The following is a 24,374-nucleotide window of genomic DNA, read 5'->3' as shown; positions in this document are numbered from 1 at the left end:
GAGATAGGAGGACTCAATCGACGCAAGGAGTGGACATGGTGTTGGGGTCAGGGGCTTTATTCCCTGCCAAAGTTCTGGGTTTGAGAGGAGAGCAAAAATATACCACAAAGCCCTCAGATATAGGAGGCCTTGATCGGTCAGGCGCTTTATTCCCAGCCAAAGGGAATCAAGTATGCATACAAACAACCAACCACATACACATGCACAGACACATCGCTTACACATAAATACAACACACATACACACACAGACAAACATAATCACAGACACAAACATGCACAGACATACACATACAGACAACCACACACACACAGACTCATACATAAAAACACACATACTTACACATGCATACAGACACATACGGTAAATACACATACACAGACACACACATACACAAACATACACACACTGCACATGGCTCACATATTTAATGGCAGAAGGAATATGATCTTCAATAAAAACTCAGCGAGAGAGAGAGAGAGAGAGAGAGGGAGAGGGAGACAGGGGGAGAGGGAGACAGAGAGAGAGAGAGAGAAGCGAAGGAAGTGGTTAGAGGTGCCACATGCACACACAAACACAAACATATACACACATACAAAAACACACACATGGACACAAACATTGCTTCTCCGCCTTGTGACGGTGTTGTGGTACAGAGTGGATCAGCTCACCGCCTCGAGACTGAGGGTGAGGTGTGAACCGGTAACGCGTCGATCCACAGCCCGGCTCATCGCTCGCTGTGGATTAGCGCCGTGCGTCTCCTGCTCACACAAAGAGCAGGAGAGCCATCAGCGGAAATACAGAGAGCGCAGCGACCCGCTATGTCCAATAGACTCACTCTGAACGGCTGCTGGGGCTGCACAGGGCGGCATGTGGCTCAGGAGGTGGAGCGGGTTGGCTGGTAACCGGAGGGTTCCTAGTTCGATCCCCGGCTCCGAACTAGCGTCCGGTGTCGAGGTGTCCCTGAGCAAGACGCCTCGCAGTAACTGCTCCCGACGGGATGGCTGTCGCCTGGCATGGTTGACTCATCGGTGTGTTGATGTGTGCATGAATGGCTCTTTGAGTGGCCGCTGGATAGAAAAGCGCCGTATAAATGCACGTATAGTGCAGTCCATTTACCATTTGATAATATAACGCAGGCACGGCAGATAAACCATCATTTTAGGATGACGATGAGTAAATTACAAAACAAAATAAAAAAATCTTAAAATATAGATATATATATTAAATATTGTCATAATTAATAACGGGAATTTGTACCCACGAGTTGTAACAGCAAACAGCCATTTGTTTTAATCCAACAGTGCGAGAGCGCTGAATTAATGCTTGGATGCGATGAATGTGTAGCCGCTTCCTAGCACAACAGTGCAGATAAGAAGAGCATTGTGGGAGCGGTCCCACGGTGTGCTGAGTGTGCAGGAAGTGAACAAGGGGCCCCGTGCCTCTTGATAGCGAACCAACACCTTGTAGTGCCAACGTCTGACTGGCGTTCACTTTTAATTTGCCAGATACCTCCTGTACGGCTGTCGCGCGACACACCGTCGAAGTTTGGATTTGTGTAACACAGGGACGGTAAATGGATGTTGTTGTTCAGATAACGTCTACGCTCTGTTACACACGACTGTTCCTCGTACGGTAGGATTGCAGAATACACTGCAGCGGTGAAACTTTATTTCTGCGTGCGATGGTAGTAAGCCGACTAGCCGAGACCGTGGATGCAGTGGAAATGTAAAGGTGTTGTAAATGTTAAATGGTGAGTGGACTGCAATCATACGACACTTTTCTAACCAGTGGCAACCCAAAGCACCGTAGAATATTCACCTGTTCATGCATAGATTCAGTGGTGATAACCATGCAAGCCAACAGCCAGATTTTCAGGAGCAGTCAGGGTGAGGTGTCATGCTCAGGGAAACCTCGACACTCAGCTAGGAGGAGCCGGGGATCGAACCAGCAACCTCCGGTTACAAGCCAACCCGCTCTACGTGCTGAGCCCCATGCCCGTTGTCACCAGAGTGGGCCGAAGAATGTGCGACATTCACAAACATCTCACATTCAAAATTCAAAAACCAACTGGTTTAGTCATCATGGTCGTCTGGGAAGGGGCTTTACTGGCAACGCTGTGGTGGGCAAATGTACCGGGTGTGTGAGTGTCAAACCCAATGGAAAGAACTCAATGAATCTGGACTCGTTTTCACACCAATTTCCTTGGGTATAAAAGTATAATATTCACATTTCGAGTACATTTGGAAAGTTAAGCCCAAATAGTTAAAACTGTCTATGCCTGGAATTCGGAGGACCCAAAGAAAATAATTTGCTAAGAATGACTGTAGTGATGGTGTTCATAAGGTGCAGCAGTGGCACCTGTGCAAGGAGTTTAAATAAGTACTCAACTAAATACAGAGCTCAACTGTAATGCAAATCAAACATCTGCTAAATATTATCAATCTCATATTCATTTTCGTTTTCATTTCCATTAAGGGCATTTAGCAGACGCTTTTATCCAAAGCGACTTATTATGAGTATATTTGTCAGAAGAAGGAGAAACAATATATCGCTGTTGGTACAGTAAGGATGTCCTTAGATCCAAGTGCCAAGCACTAACTATCGCTAGGTTAACCCATTCCCCGTATACAACAAAGATAGCTAGGATAAGACGCTACACCATGCTAATTACTATTTTTAAGTGCAAGGATGTACAATCCACAATAAGTGTGTACATTAAGTGCCAGGACGTACAACATACAATATGGACTGTTGACGGTAAGGGTCAGTCACAATGGACTGTTGAATGTGTATGTCGGTAACAATGGACTGTGTGGGTCAGTAACGTTGGACTGTTGACTGTGTGGGTCGGTAACGTTGGACTGTTGACTGTGTGGGTCAGTAACGTTGGACTGTTGACTGTGTGGGTCGGTAACGTTGGACTGTTGACTGTGTGGGTCAGTAACGTTGGACTGTTGACTGTGTGGGTCAGTAACGTTGGACTGTTAACTGTGTGGGTCGGTAACGTTGGACTGTTGACTGTGTGGGTCGGTAACGTTGGACTGTTGACTGTGTGGGTCAGTAACGTTGGACTGTTGACTGTGTGGGTCAGTAACGTTGGACTGTTGACTGTGTGGGTCGGTAACGTTGGACTGTTGACTGTGTGGGTCGGTAACGTTGGACTGTTGACTGTGTGGGTCAGTAACGTTGGACTGTTGACTGTGTGGGTCAGTAACGTTGGACCGTTGACTGTGTGGGTCAGTAACGTTGGACTGTTGACTGTGTGGGTCGGTAACGTTGGACTGTTGACTGTGTGGGTCGGTAACGCTGGACTGTTGACTGTTGTGTCCTTGGTAGGCATCGCCGGGAACCCGGTCCTGTTCAACGAGAACGGGGACGCCCCGGGCCGCTACGAGATCTACCAGTACCAGATCAGGAACCGGACCGCTGAGTACAAGATCATCGGCCACTGGACCGACCAGCTGCACCTTAACGTGAGACCGACACCACACACACACGCACACACACGCACACGCTCACGCACACGCACACACACACACACGCACACACACGCACACACACACACACACACACACCCCTGCACAACACACAGACACACATGAACACCCGCGGACATGCACGCATACAGACACAGTAAACACAGTACACACAGTTCCCGTAGACACACACACTCCTGCAGAACTCACAAGTACACACACACACACACACACACACACACACACACACACTCTTGCTGCATACACAAAACCACCGTAGTACACACCCTCCCTTAATAACGCAGTACACATGAATGCACACAAACTCACTCCCACGGCAAACACACAAACAAACATAATACATAATAAACAAACAACTCCTACCGTACACGTACACACACACTCCCGAAGTCCACGTACACACACTCCCCGTAGTAAACCCACACAAACCCACAGCTTCCCCCACCGCCCCCCTCCACCCAGGGCATCCAGCACTCCGATGTGCTGCTGGTGATGGAGTGTTTGCCAGGGGAATCCGGCTGCTTGTCGGGGGCTCTGCAGCTGTGTTTGCGTGTAATTCCTCCCCAGAGCCTTTTGTCCCCCCCTGCTCAGCCCCGTCTCCTTCAAAAGGTGTAAACACACGCAGGGTGCGTTTGAATGACGAACCGGGGCTGGCTCAGAGGAGCAGAGGAGCGAAGCCCCGGACTTAAGGACAGACAGACACTTCAGACGCTGTCACTTACTTTAAAAACTGGAACTCAAACTATTTTTCTTGGCAAGAGGATAAAAGTAATAACGTAAAGGAAGGGAATGACAATGAATTACATTAAGGGTTTCGAAATCACAAATCACGCTTTTGGCAAATAACTTGCCTGGGGCGGCGGGGAGGAAGAAGAACACAGTGTTGACTGACTACAGTCTGCTTTAGGGCGCCCAGCGCTGTCTGTTCCCTTTGTCCCGATAGCTTCCTTAGGTAAGCTACTTCTATGGCTTTCCTTTCTTTCGCCTGTAAAGCTGCTTTAAGTTAATTAGCAGTCTTTGAGCTCTTAATTGAATGGAAAGGCGAAGACAAACAGCTTTGAGTTGGGAATGCACCTTTGAAAGCAAACATAACATTAAGTCTGACGCTTTTTAACGACACAAAGACAAGTTTATCTCCCGTGGCAGACTCCGGGGGAATATTTCTCAACCCAAACCGAAGGCTTTTGTGCTTTTTCACTGTTACGTTAATCCCGAGGCAATAGCACGGTCGTGTATTGAGAGCCAACGCTACGTGGGACCAGACAAATATTTATAACACAATAATACTATCAACATCAGCAGTATCGAGAATGACATCAAGAGCTCAAAAGCTTTGTGTGTCAACAAGGGCGGTAACTCCAATGTTAATTTGTCGGGTTGTGTTATGACGGTTTGTATACGATTCAATATATTATATTTTCTCATTCGTATTCTGGAGATAACACTGGACAGGATAACAAACAAACTCTTTTCCAAACCATCATCGGCTCATTGCTATTCCCCTGCTGTCTCCAGCCAGAGGGCTGTTATTGAGACGGAGGTTTCTCTCCGTCCATCTCCCTCCGTCTCTCAACCTCCCCCGTCTCCCCCGGTCTCCCAACCTCCCCCCCGTGATCCCCCCCGTCTCCCCCGGTCTCCAAACCTCCCCCATGATCCCCCCCGTCTCCCCCGGTCTCCAAACCTCCCCCATGATCCCTCTCGTCTCCCCCGTCTCTGCCCTCCGTCTCCCCCGGTCTCCAAACCTCCCTCTGATGCCTCTCGTCTCCCCCGGTCTCCAAACCTCCCTCTGATCCTCTCCCCTCTCCCCCCCTGTCTCCCCCCAGGTGCGCACCATGCAGTGGCCGGGCGGCGTGCGCCGGGTGCCCTCCTCCATCTGCAGCCAGGCCTGCAAGGCGGGCGAGCGCAAGAAGACGGTGAAGGGCATCCCGTGCTGCTGGCACTGCGAGCGCTGCGACGGCTACCAGTAGCAGGCTGACACCTTCAGCTGCAAGATGTGCCGCTTCGACCTGCGGCCCAACGCCAACCACACGGGCTGCGACCCCATCCCCATCGTGAAGCTGGAGTGGAGCTCCCCTTGGGCGGTCATCCCCGTGCTCATCGCCGTGGCGGGCATCAGCGCCACGCTCTTCGTGGTGGTCACCTTCGTGCGCTACAACGACACGCCCATCGTCAAGGCGTCGGGGCGGGAGCTGAGCTACGTGCTGCTGACGGGGATCTTCCTGTGTTACGCCAACACCTTCCTGATGATCTCCACGCCCGACGTGGGCGTGTGCTCCATGCGGCGGATCTTCCTGGGCCTGGGCATGAGCATCAGCTACGCGGCGCTGCTCACCAAGACCAACCGCATCTACCGCATCTTCGAGCAGGGCGGCGTGTCGGTGAGCGCGCCGCGCCTCATCTCGCCCGCCTCCCAGCTGGTCATCACCTTCGCCCTGGCGGCGGTGCAGCTGCTGGGCGTGTGCATCTGGTTCGGCGTGGACCCGTCGCAGGCCGTCATCGACTACGAGGACCAGCGCACGTCCAACCCGCTGATGGCGCGCGGCGTGCTGAAGTGCGACATCTCGGACCTGTCGCTCATCTGCCTGCTGGGCTACAGCATGCTGCTGATGGTCACGTGCACGGTGTACGCCATCAAGACCCGCGGCGTGCCCGAGACCTTCAACGAGGCCAAGCCCATCGGCTTCACCATGTACACCACCTGCATCATCTGGCTGGCCTTCATCCCCATCTTCTTCGGCACCTCGCAGTCCACCGAGAAGGTAGGGCCCACTACCTTCGGGTCAGCCCCCCCCTCCCTCCCAACACCCTCCCCTGCTGCCTCTGTGTGTGTTTGTGTGTTTGTGTGTGGGTGTGTGTGCCACATGGGTCAGTGTGTCTGTGTGCCTATGTGTGTTTGTGTGCCATTGTGTGCGTGTGTTTGTGTGTGTATGAGCATGTGTGGAAGTCTGTGTGTGTGTCTGTTTGTGTCTGTGTGTGTGTGTGTGTGTGCGTGCATGTGTGTGTGTGTGTGTGTGTGTGTTCGTCGTTTTCCTCTCACTTGTTTTTTGTCTCCACTTTGTGTTTGTTTTGCTATTTTTTCGACAGCAGACAGTAAACTAACAGCAAATCCACATCCAATAATCCTTGGACAGGAGTGTTCTGTATCGTCTCCCTTCCTTGATTATCTCCCTCAACCTGTCTGGGTTAATTCTCCTTCTCCCCCCCCCCCCCCCCCCCCCCCCCCCCCAGGTTGTTTTTCTTATCCTGGTTCGTCTTTTGTTGTTCAAATGGTTTTCTTTAGAGGCTCTCCTACTCTCCTCCTCTCAGCAGCCTGGCGACGTTGGAGGAGTAGGGGGGCTGGGGGTGGGGGGGGGGGACCTTGATTATAAAACAAACAAGCACGCTTCTTCGAGAGGCATTTCAAATGAAGATGAGCCTCTGCCTGGATATAAGACACTTCAGCAAATTACATTTTTCCCTTTTCCGTAAAGTTACGATTGGTTTTTGGCCACAAGTTTAATTTAGTTTTTTTTTACCGTCCTCGCTCCTTCCGACGAAGAGACCGCTTCAAAGACATCGAGTTTAAGAGGAACTTTTTATTCTAAGTAAAATAAATGAATTTCTGGGTGTTACCGGGGTTTGACCCTGCTTTATCTCCTGCCACAGACAACCTCGTAAACAAGCAACACAATCTCACCACTCGGATATTTCTCTTGAAAGACGCACGCCACGACAAATTAGGGCCGATCCCGCGGGAGCTGTTTACACCACGAGCAGCTTTCCTCTCTTCTCCCTCCCGTGTCAAATCAATGTGTCTGCCGTCGCACAGCCATGTCTGAGATCCAGCCCAGAGAGACAGAGACGGGCGCGCAGGGCGGGGGAATCGGGGGTCAAACGAGGTCCAGACACAGGGGTCATGAGTGTTCGACGTTAGGCTCAGCACTCGGGCCCGGCCGCCCGTGGCAGCGGTACGGTGAGAGGGGGGGGGTTGAGAGATTGTCTTTTTGGCCGGTTGTTTGCTGTGTCACAGGAGAGGACACAACAGTCAATGGGAAGAAAAGCCGAATCCTGGCATGACCACTATCGGCTGTGCCAGAACCAGCCCGACAGATGCAACAAATTAATCCTCACCTCCTTCCCACAGGGATTTGTGAAGACAATGCATCAAAATGTTGGCCTGAAAGTCTGCTCTTTGATAGTCTCCCTTTGTTGGAGATGTTTTTCCGCGCGAGGGAGTGTGTACAATTGTGTCATTCTCGGCAGTCCAAAAAAAAAGCCTTTGACGAATGGACTGTGCTGCGGAAAGTTTGAGGGCGGCTGTGAATCCAAAATGGATTCCTCCTGAAGAGTGCAGGATGTGGTTAAGCACGACGTCGCTTTATCTGAGCCGTACAGGACACGTTTTACAACCCCAGTAACGGCTCCGATTATTTCTGTGTTGCCATTATCAGTATGCATAGATTTAAAATACATTTGACATCGGCACTCCTGTTAAGTTAGGTCTTAGGGCGAGGGTTTACGACTCCCTGTTTGAAGGATATGGGACTGAAGTCCAAAGTCTGTAGCATACCTGTAGGTATCTTCGAGCAGGATGCTCTAACCTTTCACCTGCTCCTTAATGACATGCGAGTAGCGAAACAGAGTAGAGATATTGTCATGGTATCAGAGGAAGATGAAGTGGCCCTTCACTGCCTACAGGCTGCGGAGTGTGACGAGACTGATCACAGAGTCTGCAAGACCGCGACGCAATCCAGCAAAACAATAATTGCGAAGGGTGAGGCCGGCTGAAATCGAAGTCTGTTTGGACTGATGGACGCGACCCGGGGGTCGAGGCAAACAGCGGCAACGAGGAGGAACTCTCGAGTGGTTCATCGTTCTGTTTTCATCGCCCCAGCTCCCGGTCGGCTTTGTCCTGCTTTTCTCGGCGTAACTGATCGCAGCCAATCAATGCAGCTTGGCTAAAAGGTAACAAAGCAGCCAATTACCACTATGTTTCTGGAGCCTGATCCAAACCAATTTGTGCTCCCACCAGGCTGGCGAGAACACAGCGGGGGGGGTTTGTGCATCCAATTGCTTTGCCAGAATTACCTGTTAACAAACTCATTGGCACCACCACGGCCTCGCTTGGGCAAACGCATTATCCGAAGTGTAGACCTCATCCTAACATGATGTGGATGATATCTGACGGCAGGATTTCACACGATTGATGTCACAAGTTATATAATAAACGATTCAACAGTTAATATAGTAGTCCTAGCATTTCCATCCAGGGATTAATACTGGTTTATCTTATCTGAGTACGTTTTCAAAGATAAGATATCGTTGTATTTTTTTTTTTTGGAAGGGTTTAGTTATTTGAATCAAAAGGTGTGCAGGTTTAGTACTTTGATCTCAAGAGTTGGTAGGTCAAGTAGTTTCAATCAAGAGTTGGTAGGTTTTTGTAGTTTGTTGTTTAAATCACGAGGTGTAGAAGGGTGTTGCAGTCCTCTGACACCTTGTTAACGCTATCATTGGTTTGATTAGAACAAATGTTTGTCCCGCTAGCTTGTTCTCAACTGATGGAGTGCTTGTGTTGTTGTAGTTTGTAGCGGCTGGTGTTTTACCAAGCGTGTGATGCGTACCTGTGCGTACGTCACACATGCCTTTGGGTTGTGTACTAAGGTCAAAAAAGTCACTTTTTTACCTCCAGCTGAAAGGTTGTGAGTTGGATCCCTCATACATGCAGCCTAGCCTGTAGGCATCTTGAGCAAGATGACTAAACCTTCCTCCTAAATAAGGACTTAGTTATACAACATTTACATTTGCGTTTACATTTAGGGCATGTAAGCAGACGTTTTTATCCAAAGCGACTTACAGTAAGTACATTTGTCAGAAGAAAGAGAAATATCATATCGTTGTCACACAACAGTAAGGATGTTCACAGAGGAACCAAGTAAAGTGCCAAGCTCTAACAAAATAGTATTAAAGGGTAAGTCACTTTGGATGAGACTGCTAAATGGCTTAATTCACAACATAAACGTGTTGTGTAACACAGGTGTGCCCAACAACAGAAATATATGTAAATAAATGTGTTGCATGTAAATACTAATCCAAACACCAAGTAAACAAACTCTAGTCAATATCTCCCCACATACACACACCATCCAATGTATGTTCTCCTCCCTTACTAGTGAGGTCATTTCACATTCATAATCACATTCCTGCTCAGTTTGAGTCCCGATGCTAATATCCTGTCCTGCCTGTAAATACAGCCTAATGGAGGAGTACGATGCTTCACATTCTCTGTTTCACGTCTCCTGAGCGGCAGAAACCAACCCACTCTCACCGCCGTCTTGTTTCAGTATTCCATATCCTGCCTTGGAAGATGAAGAGGATGTTAATACGGAGCAGAGATTAATAATTCCCTCTTTACTGTTGTTTCAGAAAGGGTCATCCATTGTCTGGCCTCAGAATAGTAAAGTAGCTGTATGGAAAAGTTGCTGTTGTCTTACTTCAAATACAGAATTAACAAACTTTAATAGTTTTTTTCCCTCTCTGTCTCTCGCAGAGTTGGGGCTGCATGTGATAGAGTGGGTTGGCTGGTAACCGGAAGGTTGCTAGTTCGATCCCCGCTCCTCCTAGCTTCTGAGTGTCGAGTGTCCCTGAGCAAGACGCCTCACCTTGACTGTGCTCCCGACGAGGCTGGCTGTCGCCTTGCGTGGCTGACAAACCGCCGTCAGTGTCCTGAATGTGTGTATGTTAGGCAATATTGTAAAGGGCTTTGAGGGTCCACTGGTTAGAAAGGCGCTGTATAATTGCAGTCCTCATAGATGAAACTCCAGGCCTTGTTAATTAAGATTTCCCCTGGAAGCAAAACCAACTGTAGACACAAACAGCTGGTAGAGGAGCTGGCGTCTAATCAGGGGACATTCGAGGGTCCGCCTTCAGCACGGGGAGGGGGGAAATCAAACAGGAACAGGAAGTGGAGGAAGCTCTCCTCGGTGGTGGGCGAACGTGGCGGGCTCTCATGTGAAGTCCTTTCTTCTCGGCTCCGGCGCCTTATCACGGCCTGAACACAACACAGACTCCCCACCAACACCCCCCTACCGAACGGGTCTGGGGCGACACGACGCAGAGTTCCAAACGCTCAGGTGCTTTCATCAGAGTCGCCGATTCAGCCTTAAGTTCTGTCGCCGTTTTTTTCTCCCCTTTCGTTCCGTTTTTTTCCGGCGTTCCTCCAGCTTGTCATTAAAAAACCGAGGCGGTAAACGACAACAAAAGCCGCAGGTGCGCGGCGGGAAGAGGGACGAGGTAATTGTGTGGAACAGAGACAGACTCTCTGACGCGGTTGCGTAAACAGCGCTCTCCGTCTGAAAGGAAGGAGCGTGTGGGAGGGGGGGGCGTGCTGATCACGGGCCTACTGTACATGGCAGGCCCACAAAGCCTCCATCAAACCGGAAGGCGACACCACGCCCCCCCCACGATTAAACGCTTCCACTACCCCTGGGTTGCGTGTTCATGCGTGTGTGCACGTGTGTGTGTGTGCACGTGTGTGTGTGTGTGTGTGTCTGTGCATGCACAAGTGTGTGTCTTTGTACCTTGTGTGCCACTGTGTCTGTGTCTGTGGGCGCATGTGCGCGTGTCTGTGTGTGTCACGTGTGCGTGTCTGTGTCTGTGCGTGCGCTCGCTTCGTTGCTACCTTTTACTGGCGGGTTCCCGGCAGTGTGGACAGTCACGCATTTGTCATCCGGTGTCAGAACAAATGTGACCAATGCCAGGGGAGACTCTCCCTCCATCATTCACAATGAGAGGGGGGTGGTGGTGGCGGTGGTGGCGGTGGCGGTCCGGGGGGGACATATGATGTGATACGCGAGCTTGACGGCCCTGGTTTGATGCCAGCCCCAGTAGATGGATGTCACACCTGTTGGAGCTGCAGGACGGTGTGATGGGTGAGAGAGGGGGGAGATGGGGGAGGTAGGGGAGGCGGCGGTGGGGGGGGGAGTGACGAGCCACCCAACCCTAAAGCCGGTCTCCCCCTCCCCCGAGGGACCAGCTCAACCCAGCCACACACGAGGGGGCTCCGGAGTATGGGGTTATGAATCAGGCCGATCAAACGGCCGTTTCTAGTGGGGTCCTCTCCTCAGAGACCCCCCATCAGTCCTGGGTTAACACTCCGGGTGCCAGGAGAGCACCTGTTGAGGTTCCGGGAGACTTCAGCGCACGGTGAATAGCTGGAGAGCGGAGGATGTCACGCGTGGAGCTGAGGCACAGCGGGCCATCCTTCTCCCCCGCGGCTTTGCTATCCCACCCGGAGCGCCCCCCCCCCCACGATCCGTCTCTACAGAGACGGAGACAAAGCGATGACTCAGAGCGTCTCAGACCCGCCTCTCTCGCTCTCTCTTTCTTTCTTTTTTTCCCGCTCAGTGACTCATAGCATCGTTTGCATTCTTCTTCATCTCTTTCAGTGTTTTCTCGTTTTCTCGATTTCTCTCTTTTATGGTTTTCTTTGCTATTCCTTTCTTTCCCTTCCTCCTCCCTCCCACCACCCAGAGACAAACGTTGACGCGAGGTGAGACATAGTATAGACACTGCAAGCGTGTATACGCGACCACCCGCACGTCTCTGTAGAGATACAGAGTATAGACACTGTTAGCGTGTATATAGCGTGTATTAGCACCAACGTGAACACACAGACCATGTGGTTCACATCGTTCTGGTGTCCGGCGGTTTAAGCTGAGCACCGCTGGCCTCTGGCCTCTCTGTAGGGAAGAGGTCAGAGCATAGAGGCCGGCCAGCCAACCGCCCGCCTCCATGAATCCCATCCCCTTCAGGGCCTCGCTCTGTTTGTCCCTCAAGGCTCCCGTTGGGTTATCGGTTGAATTAAGAGGCGCTTATAGGCGGACCGTGAGCATAAGGCTTCCAGTGCACTGCGGTCCTCCGGGCTGCATAACGATGCCCTCGCTGACCCCCAGAGTGGGAGCCTCACAACGGCTTAGTTTTGAGTTCATTCATCAAAGACCCGGGTGATCCATGGAGATCCGTCCACGTGGGAAGTGGCCTTCTTTACATTGACCCCCCCGCGTATCGGCCTGACACGATCCCATTGGCTCTCAGGCCTCTCCTTGGGCTGCTGGTGAGTCTCCCGGGGCCTCCCGCCTTGGCGGAGCGTCGGCCACTCATCTCGCTGCGTGAACTGCGTAGGCTCGCCGTTCATTAGCAGCCGCGCGGCGTCCGCCCGCTCCATCATCTGAAGCCCGGCCTGCGGCTCTCGGCTGATGACTGCGCTGAGGAACGGCAGAGAGGTACACGCCTTGCCTTTCTCTCTAAGATCCTCTTTATGGGCTGATCGGGTACAAAGCGATCAGGAGGGAGAGGATTAATAAGGCGGTGACAGTTAACAGCAGCCAGTCAACGGCAGTCAGTCAACAGCAGTCAATTAAAGCCAGTCAGTCAACAAAAGGCTGTCAACATTAGTCAGTAAAGAGCAGCCAGCCAACGGCAGTCAGTCAACAACAGTCAGTCTACAGCATTCAGTAAAAAGCAGTCAGTCGACAGCAGCCAGTCAATAGTCTGTCAACAGCAGTCAGTCCACAGCAGTCAGTAAAAACCATTCAGTCGACAGCAGCCAGTCAAAAGTCTGTCAACAGCAGTCAGTCAACAACAGTCAGTCAACAGCAGTCAGTCAACAAAAGTATGTCAACATCAGTCAATAAAAGCAGTCAGTCAACATCGGTCAGTCATAAGCAGCCAATCAGTAAAAAACTGTAAGTAAAAATCAGCAAACAGCAGCCAGTCAGTAAAAATCTGTCTGTCAAACAGCAGCTAGTCAACCAAGTCCATCAACAGCATCCAGTCCAAAAAAGTTATTCAACAGCAGTCAGTCAACTGCTGTTGACTGACTGCAGGTTCATTCAGTGAGAGACACCCATCGTTGCAAAAGCATCTAATCATTTCAAGTAAAGAAAACTATAATTTCAAAGTCAATATGTTGGATGTCAAATGGCCTGTGGTGATTGGTTGAATCCCTGAATCGACTCCTTCATGCCTTCACTGGTCCAGAGAATTCTGTCCTGGGGCGGCAGACGTTTCTCCATCCTTGTTATTTTGCACTCATTGTGCCAACAGTTTGAATGGGGAGTCAGTGATCCGAGCCCAGAGCGGCTCCTATAGCTGGGAGGGGTCGGCACAGCTGTCCCTCCCTCCATCCATCTCCCACTCGTCCCCCAACCCCCAACCCCCAACCCAGGCCCTGCTACGAGACCTGGGTGGGGATGAGGTACGCCCCAGCACAGAGGAGGAGGGGGCAATAATGAAAACAAATAGCAAATAGACTCCTGCCTCTCAGGCGGGGGGTCAACCCCTTAGGGGAGGGGAAGGCAGGAACTAGATATCAGTAGGGAGTCCGCAAGGGATGGAGACAGTAAAGGGGAGAGAGAGAGAGAGAGAGAGAGAGAGAGAGAGAGAGAGAGAGAGAGAGAGGAGAGAGGGAGAGGGAGAGGGATAGGGAGAGGGATAGGGAGAGAGAGAGAGAGAGGGGGGGGAGGGAGGAGGAGAGAGGAGGAGGGGGAGAGAGAGAGAGAGAGAGAGAGAGAGAGAGGAGGGGGAGAGAGAGAGAGAGCGTGAGAGAGAGAGAGAGAGAGGGAGAGAGAGAGAGAGAGAGAGAGAGAGAGAAGAGAGTGAGAGAGAGAGAGAGAAGGGGGAGGGGGAGAGAGAGAGAGAGAGAGAGAGAGAGAGAGAGAGAGAGAGAGAGAGGGGGGGAGGGAGAGAGAGAGAGGGGGAGGGGGAGAGGGAGAGAGGGAGAGAGAGAGAGAGAGAGAGAGGGGAGAGGGAGAGAGAGAGGGAGAGAGAGGTGTTATTGGTTATCGGGCTCGTTCCGGAACCCCCTACAGTCCTTGCAGGGCGGGTCTCCTCGGCCCGTCTCATTCCTGGTTTGGGTGGTTGGTGGGGGTGCGAGGGTCAGGGCTCGGGCGCATTCCAATCAGAAGGTATCTGCTGTTCCTCCTCCCCCCTCCCCCCCCTCCCTATCGTGGGTCAGCTAAACAGGAAGTCCAGCGAGGAACACCAGCCGTTCCGCCGTTCCAGTCGGTGCAGCCTTCCGTCCGCTTTGTGTTGATTGGTCGGGATGATTTATAATGGAGCCGGCGTGTTGGGGGTCGAGGGGCTGCTCCCCGGGACCCGGCCCTGCTCCCTGGATCAGAGGGGCCGGTCGTCTGGAAGTCACACCTTTATGGGGTTGTTGTGGTCTCGAGTTCAACGGCCGGCATCAAATTTGTGTTGCGGATAACTCTATGGCCGCATTAAAACCGGCGCCACTGAGATATTAAACAAACAAGGCCTGGCTCCGAACGCCGAGAGCGACGCTGGGATGGTTGCTCCGGAATATAATTTTAGCGGCGTCGTATATTCCGATCTTTGCGCCCGGGCGTTTCCATCGGAGTAAGCCTCCTCCCTACAGCAGCCGACCTCCGGACAGGTCGTTGCGTCCGCTAATTAGAACGAGCCGCAGCAGATGTCCTTGTTTTACGGCGGCCTCCCGCTCGCCCACACAGGGAACACACCAACATCGCAAGAATCATAATGGTCGCATAAGCTTGAAGAAACACACCAAATAGCGTTGTAAGCCTACACATCGCGGGAAGCAACGCAACAACAGAGCAAGAATCATCAGGGCACACGAGGGTCAGAACACACTTAACAGCGCTGTGCACATCTTAACAACGCACCCAAGAATAATAAGGGTCACACAAGGGTCAAAACACACTACACAGTGTTGTACACAACACGGGAAACACATAAGAAGCGCAAGAATCAAGAGGGTCACACGAGTGTCAAAACACACTACACAGTTTTGTGCACATCATAACAACGCACACAAGAATAATAAGCTTGCCCATGGCCTTTTATGAGGTCACCTCTGCCATTTTTGTATAGATTACAAATAATTCAAACCGAAATCCAACTGTATACAAAATCTGTGGTTGAGAACCTCCTCGAGATGAGTAAAGGCTTCATTCAGTTGAGACTTGTTGCTTTGTGTGACATTTGTTGGTGCGTCCTTAACCCCCCCCCCTCCCCCCCCCTCGCCGAAACCCCCCTCCCACCCCCCCGGTCCCCATTATTTTTCAAACCATGGCCACGGCCCAGATCATAAGGGTCAAATCAGTGTCAAAACACAAACACATCCTTGATTAAAAGTGACTGACGTGCTCTCTCTGACTGTGTTTGTGTTCTGTGCGTGTGTTTTTGTGTGTGTGTGTTCTCTGTGTGTGTTTGTTCTGTGTGTGTGTGTGTGTGTTCTCTCTGTGTGTGTGTGTTCGGTGTGTGTGTGTGTGTGTGTGTGTGTGTGTGTGTGTGTGTGTGTGTGTGTGTGTGTGTGTGTGTGTGTGTGTGTGCGTGTGTGTGTTTGTGTGCTTGTGTCCCCCCCCCAGATGTACATCCAGACCACCACGCTGACCATCTCGGTGAGCCTGAGTGCCTCGGTGTCCCTGGGCCTGCTCTACATGCCCAAGGTGTACGTGGTCCTTCTGCACCCGGAGCAGAACGTGCCCAAGCGCACCCGCAGCCTGAAGGCCGTGGTCACCGCCGCCACCATGTCCAACAAGTTCAACCCCAAGGCCAGCCTGAGGCCCAACGGCGAGGCCAAGACCGAGCTCTGCGAGAGCCTGGACTCACAAAGTAAGGGCTCTGGGTCACTGAGTCTCGACTCACAAACTAAGCAGTCTGGGTCGATTCAGGGGTCTGGCCTCACAAAGTAAGGGTTCTGATCTTTAGTTCCTGGGTGAGTCTTTTTAAGTCCAGACTCACAAAGACTCACTTCCTGATTCTGGACTCACAAAATAAGGGTTCTTGGTTCACTCAGTGAGTCTGCACTCACTGAGTGTTGCACCCGGTTTATTTCATCTCATATGTGTGGACTCAAAAAGTTGGAGTTGTGTTTGTTTGTTTTATTTCATATGTAAAATAAGAAAGATAAGAAAGTAGAGCAGAAGTGTAACACTTATCCTCCACCGCCGCCCCAGAGCTTCTAGTTATTTATTTTCCGTGCGGCATCTTAATAAGCTCACCATCAAAGTGGTGTACATGAACGTTTTACTTAAGTTATAGTAAAAATAACAATTTGCATTTAAATAGGGCTTTTCAGGCTATTTTGCATAGTGAGTGTTGAGGGCGGGATTTTATGTAGATAGCAGATTTAACAGCCAACCAGGTTGGAGCTTCTGGGGCTGAACAGCCAATGAGAGAGCAGCTTGGTTGAACAGCCAATGATAGAGCAGCTGGGGTTCAATGAGGAAGACCCCGGTCTGAGGAGCAAAGAGGAGAAGGGCCAGATGTGTGATAGTCCTCACTTATGATTTGTACTTCCAGCTCAGCACATCACAACAACAACAAACAAACACTACAAATTGCTTCGCTAACGCAGGGGCAGAGAGAGAAAGAGTACATGTGCAAAATCATTAGTTATTAGCCAACGTACACCAGGGTATTTAACACTCGAGTGGTTTTAGGAAATGAAACGCTATCCTTCATTCGGTGGTCGTATTTTCCAGCAGGAGAGAATCTATTGGACGAGCTCCACACGATTTATTAAACGAATACTTCTGCAACACTAGTTTTGAAAAAAATGACTGTGTCTGGAAACTGTACTTCATATATCCATTTTTCGATTATTCTAACACATAACGGGATATACATCACGGTCATTACACTTCAGACTCCCTCCTTCTAGCTCCCCTTTATTACTATTATTATTATTAGTCTTCTCTCTCTCTCTCTCTCTCTCTCTCTCTCTCTCTCTCTCTCTCTCTCTCTCTCTCTCTCTCTCTCTCTCTCTCTCTCTCTCTCTCTCTCTCTCTCTCTCTCTCTCTCTCTCTCTCTCCCCCCCCTACTCCCTAGTCTCCCCCTCGTTTCCAAACCACAACAATCCACGAGCAAACACGTCTTCATCCCTCACCAAACAAAGCTGTGTTTTAATCCCGGTTCGGATAAACACCCTGTCTAAGACTGTAGAGAGTGAGAGACAGACTCACTCGGAGAAACACAAGACTCTGCATCCCATCCCGTCAGCGGAATAAAGCGACTGGCGCGCTGCGCTGCAGCACGTGCATTCTCAGCGCTCTGACAGACGCAGGTGTCCTCAGGCGTCTGTCTACCGAGACGGCCCGCCTGCTCCTGGACTGTCGTTATAATGACGGCTGCTTACAGCCCGACCGGCTCAGCAGCTTCTGCAGGCGCTGCCCTAACGAAGCTGGACCTCCGGAGAAGTCTCAGATCGGCTGCTGGGTTAGTTGTGGACAGAGAAATGATCATTGAGGAGGAGAAAACGTATATCTGAGGCCTGAGGTGGTTTGGATCTTCCACTCCCCGCCGGAAGGTTCCAGGTTCGATCCCGGACGTCTTTAATTTTTAGACATCCTAAAGCCCTTCTCCTTTTGCACTTTTGGCGGCACCACGTCAAACCAAGATCGGCGTCGATCATTTTTTGGCGTTTCCTTTTCCAGTTCAAACGCACCGAGTAGCGCCAAATGGAACAAACAAAATGATCACGGATCGAGCTGTTGTGAACTCTAGCCAGGCTCTGCGTGCATGGCAGGGCGGCTCAGGCACAATAGCACACGTTATGAAACCGGGAGAGGGTCGAACTTGTGTGCGACTCATGGATGGAGCCTCTCTAGGGGTCTACCTGCCTCCAGGCGAGCTGCATTGACGTCAGTCTGCTGGCAGTTGGAAGCGAGAAGTTATGAAGGAATTTATTTATATAACGTGCGTTCTTATGTCTGAGACTAATCGCCATTCACTCAGAGCCTGGCTATAGTTCAACTTCGTTATTGTTCGTCTGCTCCCATAACTATTCCGGCCTGGGTAAAGAGGAGAATGAAGGTTTAGAAAGAATCACAAAGCGGTCATTCTAGTTTGACCTAATCGTTTGCATGACAAAAAAACTGGTTCAAAATTAAGGTTTTTGTTCAGATTAGTCTTGTTCCAAAGGCTGAACAATAGTTCCCACTATTGGATCGCTGATACTGATATTCATCTTGTTTTGTTTCCTCATATCAAGGACATCATGAGGCAATCTATGAAATATGTGTGAAACATTGTCCAATGTTTGAACAGGAACAATACAAAATAATCGGCCTCAATCTCAATAATAATGAGCTGCTGAGATTAGGAGAGGGAATATTTAAAGTCAAACTAAAATTCATCGTCACGGATGTAATTGGGTGCGTTCCGTCTGTCTCAAACAAACATGACTAATCCTTAAACCAATCACATTTCACCATGGGGTATATTACGACTCAATGCAATAAGTTGTTGTGTAATCGACGAAAGACACTTGCGTCATCACGTAAAAACAGAGGGGAGTCCTGCTCAGTCATGGAGATGCAAATCCAGCCAATCAGGCCTGAGGTGCTGAGCCAATCAAAGCCATCCATACGGCGAGGTTCCAGTGGAGAACAGGGCCAAAGACCAGTGAGATGAGATCTTCTGTTCAATTCACTGGACTCACTGTCACTATAATTCACTGCATTCAATTCCGAAGTCAATTCTGGTCAATTCCCTGATCTCGATTCACTGGTGAATCGGACAACAATGCATGCTTAATGACCGAATGGTAAATATCATTGTTGTTATGTGCATATTCGAGGCCCCACTTCTTCCTGTTGATAAGGAAAACATTTAGTTGTTTTTGGTTATTTTTTATAATAGAATAGGGCAGAGAGACTCCGGGTCGATAGCGAAAGACGTTTTGTCTCGATTTGGCCGGGCCGTTTACAGGGTTCTACACATTTGAATAAGCACCATTTGTCATTGTCATCCAGAAAAAATGTCTGTCTGGCCCAGACGTCCTCACACCGCCCTCGACCCCCCCCCCCCCCCCCCCCCCCCCCACCACCCGGTGCCCGGGTCTGGTGGCTCGCTGTCAGGGTTTATCTGATCGGCCGCAGCCAATCAGCTTCCACGGTCTGGGAGACAACGAGGAAGTTAAGGCCTGATGGCTCTGCATGCTGGAGATGCTGCTGCTGCTGTGTGTGTGTGTGTGTGTGTGTGTGTGTGTGTGTGTGTGTGTGTGTGTGTGTGTGTGTGTGTGTGTGTGTGTGTGTGTGTGTGTGTGTGTGTGTGTGTGGGGGTATGTGTGGGAGTTTGAGTGTGGGAGATAGAAATAAAGCGTATGTGTTTGTGTATTTGTGTGACAGTGTTTTTTGTGTGGGACATGTACTTAGTGTGTGTGAGAGATTGTATTTTTGTGTGTATGTGAGATGTGTGTGAGATAGGAAAAAAGCGTATGGCTGTGTTTCTATGTGACATGCAGTTTGTGTGACAGAGAGAGAGTGAGGGAGGGAGAGAGACTGAGGGAGGAAGAAGGAGGGAGAAAGAGAGAGGGAGGGAGAAAGAGAGAGAGGAGTGACAGAGAGCTAGAGACTGAGCGAGAGGGAGAGAGAGACTGAGGGATAGAGAGGGAGAGAGAGACTGAGGGAGGGAGAGAGAGAGACTGAGGGATGGAGAGGGAGAGAGAGAGACTGAGGGATGGAGAGAGGGAGAGAGAGACGGAGGGATAGAGAGAGAGAGAGAGAGAGAGAGAGAGAGAGAGAGAGAGAGAGAGAGACGGAGGGAGAGAGGGAGAGAGAGACGGAGGGATAGAGAGAGAGAGAGAGAGAGAGAGAGAGAGAGAGAGAGAGAGAGAGAGAGAGAGAGAGAGAGAGAGAGAGAGAGAGAGAGAGAGACGGAGGGAGAGAGGGAGAGAGAGACGGAGGGATAGAGAGAGAGAGAGAGAGAGAGAGAGAGAGACTGAGGGATAGAGAGGGAGAGAGAGAGACTGAGGGATGGAGAGGGAGAGAGAGAGACTGAGGGATGGAGAGAGGGAGAGAGAGAGACTGAGGGACAGAGAGTGACGGAGGGAGCAAGGCAGAGGGGTGGGGACTGTTATTATTAAGTGAATGTCTCTCTGTCTGGTCGGCCGAGCGGGCTGTCTAGAGGGCAGAACTCATCCAAGCAGCATTATGGGGGGCACGGCTGATATTTGTGTGGCCGTGTCGCTAGCCTATAAAAGTTGTGTCTGACGAGTGTTAGACTCTGGGGTGAGAGGACTCCTGGCCCCTACCTCTCTGGCCCCTGTTACTCAGAAGATATGGAGCCTCAGCCCCCCCCCTTGCCCCAAAACCTCTCCTCCTTATCGCCCACTTCACAATGGCCCACCTTTGCTCCATCAAATCCTCACTCTGCCCCATCAATCTCTCTCTTTCAGCCTTCTCCACAAAGCAAACATACATCAGCTACAGCAACCATGCAATCTAGCGGGGGACCAAGGAAGGCCGGATGCCCGCCATTGTCAAGGATTCCACCATTCTGACCGTGGCGACGACGCGTGTGTATGGAATTCCGAGCAGCCGGGAGTGTGTGTGTGGGGGGGCGTGTGCACGTACGGGTGCGCCACCGATGATGGATTTTTCCTGGGACCCAATGTGGCAAAAGGATTAACAACGGAGAAGTTTTGTGAGGGGAGAGGGCCCGAGGGGAGGACGTCGAGGCTCCAACTTTGACTTGATGGCGGCCGAGAGACATAGGAAGAGAGGGGAGCGGGACTTTTTAAGTGTTGTGCGGCGGTTCTGTTGGATCGGAGCGGGAAGGGGGCCTCGGACCTCGAGGGATCCACGACTGGCTATGAGGAAATGTGTTGGAAGTTGTCTGCAACTTTTGTTCTGATTATCATTCAAGTTCTGAGAGGGTGAGTAACTCCAACACTTAGGGCATGACAACGCAGTTGATTTGCCGTTTTTAAGGAGGGTTGGTTTACTTTGGTTACTTTCTGAGTGTCTTTTTTCCGTTACAAAACGTCATTCCAACAGAACCCCGTTTTTGGTTTCCGAGTTCATGTTTTTGCTTTTTCTCTCTAAACGGTCTGTGATAGGTTAACAGAAACGAAGACTTTGAAAAATGATAACAAGAAAAAAAAAGAGAATCAATCTGCTGATTTCGAGCATGCCGGTTTGAACACCCTGTGTCGTGTAATAAAAAAAAATCGTAAACAAAAACTAAAGAAAAAAAGTTGGAATGCGTTCAAACTCTGTTCCAGTGTTGTTACAATTGTTTGGGCTGCTGCCTACTGTATGTTTAAAATCGGTCCTAACTGGTGAAGGTCAAATCGTGATTTCTGTTACTTTCTGTTCGTTTCTGTGTGCTACAGTGAGGCCATGATATGTATTACCAGCTAGCCAAAGGCTGCCACTGCCCTCCGCATTGTGTGCTTTGAATCGGTGGCCCACGGCTAAAGCGAACAGTACTTCTCCCCCCCCACCCCCCACCCCAGACCAAACTCTAAGTCGTCGCCCCTGTATGAGCCACCCCATCACTGCCACCACCTGTCTTCTAGGTCACAGATAAGGGACAGTTCCATTAGGGTGGGGGGGATTAAGATGAAGTGAGCGCTTGAATGTGGATCGCCGCGATATCCTCTCAAGGTGATCCATTGCGGAGCAGCGATCCAAACGACATTACCTCTTCTTCTCAGGCGTCGTCGCCCCCCCCCCTTCCCCCAACCTGTCTCACCGGCCGTAAGTTTGGACGTCGCGCCATCACTTTGTCGTTAAGTGTAAAGCCGCCATCGTTAAGAGTCGACGCTAGCTAGCATCCGTCGGTCCCTTACTGCGATCGGGGTCAGCGGAGTTCCTCGTGCATAATGTTAAATAAGTCGTAAACATATCTAAAACATCGGATGAGGAAGAGCGAGGACGTCGCAAAGGCAAGACGCGGAAAGTTTCAAACATGTATCGTAAATTTCTCTGTTACTAACTTTCCATGATCATGAAATAACCTGATGAACGGATGACGTACCGCGGTATAGAAGCCTCGAGTCATTCAACATCTTTAGGAAAATATGTGAGGAGGAGGAGCGAAGAAGTCGCAAGACTTGTCGCAGACTTGAAACTCTCAAAAGTGAACATTACTAACTATCCATTACAATGAAGTTAAGGGAATACAGGACGAATTAACACATAAAGGTATCAGAATAAACAAGGTATTTAAAGTCCTCTGGAAACACGGTCCGAGGTAGAGCGAGGAAACATGAGCCTAATGAAAAGTAAACTCTTTGAGTTTGAGTGAAGACCATCCGAGGGTCCCTATCGTATGTCGTGAATCCATGTTGCTTCTCATCATCCCCCCCCCCCCCCTTGTCCCTCAACACCGTGTTGCAGATAAACTTAAAAAAGACCCAAACGGCCTCCTAATGTGTGTTATTAAATAGACGATGATGTCGCTTTACCACCTGACATACTCTAAGCTAGGAGGGAGGGAAAGTAAAAAAAGAAGAACCCAGTGCCTGGCTACCTGATGATGATGTGTTCGTAAAACCTCATGAAACCTAACAACTTTGTGTGGAGCATGTTCAGTTATTTCTTTTTTTATACCTTTTATTTCTATTAAAAACTGTTTTCAAACCACATACCCCCCCCCCCCCCCCACCCCCCCTTTTGTTTAGGAACCCCCCGTTTCATGTAAGGTGTGTGCTTCTTTTGAAATGTCCCCGTACCTTGATTCTACAAACCCTGCGGTGGCGCAGAAATCTAATGTTTTGTTACATGCAAATCAGGTAAACAAATGGAAAAATCAATAAACATACCATGCTACATCTCCCCGTTTCCTTCTCTCTGAGTGCTGCGGTTGTATAAAACTACGCACGCGACCCTGGAGAACAATGGCTCCTGGTCCGCCGCTGCGGCGTGCTAGCAGGAGTAATCCGATAATAGCAGGTGAACGTGGGCCTAGCGTTAAATGAGCCGTCATTTCACTCTCGGATCCACTGACCCGCAGGTCGGACAAGAACTCACTCCCCGCGGTCTGGTATCTTATTACCACGCCTCTTTGATAGAGGGACCCGGCAACACAATGGCTGAAATAACAGGGTGTACACAGCAATCACGTTAAGTGCGAGCACAAGTAAAACAACGACATCTCCATAAAGCAGAAGGCTCGAGAGCCGTCGTCACAATAAGAGCGTGGCTCCGTGAAGGGGAACACAACATCAGCTTTTTGTTTTGGTTTTAAACGTCTCCTGTGATCTTCAACGTGGCGATGTATGCCATGTTCTTTTGTTAATAAGTATGAGAGGCAATGCAGAAAGAATTGTTTGTAATTCCGAGCTTTTATGCCGCAAACCAGTGTTTTGTGTTTCCTATCGTGTTTTATTGTAGCTGAAACAGTGGGTTCATTACACTATAAATCTTCAGCATCTCAAATGGTGAGACTATACAAATATGAAGGTTTTTTTTACACGCTTTTACTTAAATCTTTGGGAGATATGTATCACAGCCAAAATGGTTGAAGTATGATAAATGTGCCTGCCAAAGCTTTTGAAAAGTCGTATAAGACGATTGCCAGGGCAGATTATTTTTCATAGTTCTCTTTTCAAGTTGGGTTTATTTAATTTGAATTACCCTTCATCATGTTTTTATTCAGTACCAGTTCCAACGAAAGCCCGTTGCAGCGCATTGGCAGATGAAGACACAGACAGTCCCAAGGGAACAGGACAGAATGTAACAACCACAAGATGGATGCCTTCAGGGGACGCTTCTCCAGCCTATGAAGAAGAACATTTCTCCTGCTTATGTCTGCAGGGTACTGACGCAACTTTGGAAAAGGCGTGAATAAATCCGAAACAAATTCCCAGCCCAATTAACTTTAATATCGCTAATTAATTTCGTGAATCCTTTCATATTCCGCGTTGTTTGTTCTTAAAATAAAGCGTTTAGTCAAATCAGAAAATATAATGCATTAGCACCAACGGGAACGAATCCAATGATCCTGAAACCATAATATCACCAGCAATGCTTCAAAAAGGTGTTGCTGTACACGTCTAGATTGCAATTCAATTATAAAATCCACCAAACAGACTCAGACTCCACTCTCCAGACTGTGACCTTC

At 49.9% G+C, this 24,374-nt stretch overlaps 1 protein-coding gene across 1 annotated transcript in view; it reads left to right on the top strand.

Moving 5' to 3' along the window:
- The window catches only part of LOC115557596 (metabotropic glutamate receptor 4-like), a 152,566-nt gene extending 129,482 nt beyond the window's left edge, over positions 1 to 23,084 (top strand). The window contains 4 exon segments of the mRNA XM_030375522.1: positions 3,338 to 3,476; positions 5,324 to 6,259; positions 15,887 to 16,133; positions 20,701 to 23,084. Of these exon segments, the coding sequence (XP_030231382.1) occupies positions 3,338 to 3,476; positions 5,324 to 6,259; positions 15,887 to 16,133; positions 20,701 to 20,750 (1,372 nt within the window). The 3' untranslated portion in view covers positions 20,751 to 23,084.
- The last annotated feature ends 1,290 nt before the right edge of the window (positions 23,085 to 24,374 follow it).

This window comes from Gadus morhua, chromosome 13 (assembly GCF_902167405.1).
Source record: "Gadus morhua chromosome 13, gadMor3.0, whole genome shotgun sequence".
NCBI classification, from domain to species: Eukaryota; Metazoa; Chordata; class Actinopteri; order Gadiformes; family Gadidae; genus Gadus; species Gadus morhua.
The sequence above is the reverse complement of the archived record's forward strand: the minus strand, read 5'-3'. Positions and strand labels throughout refer to the sequence as shown.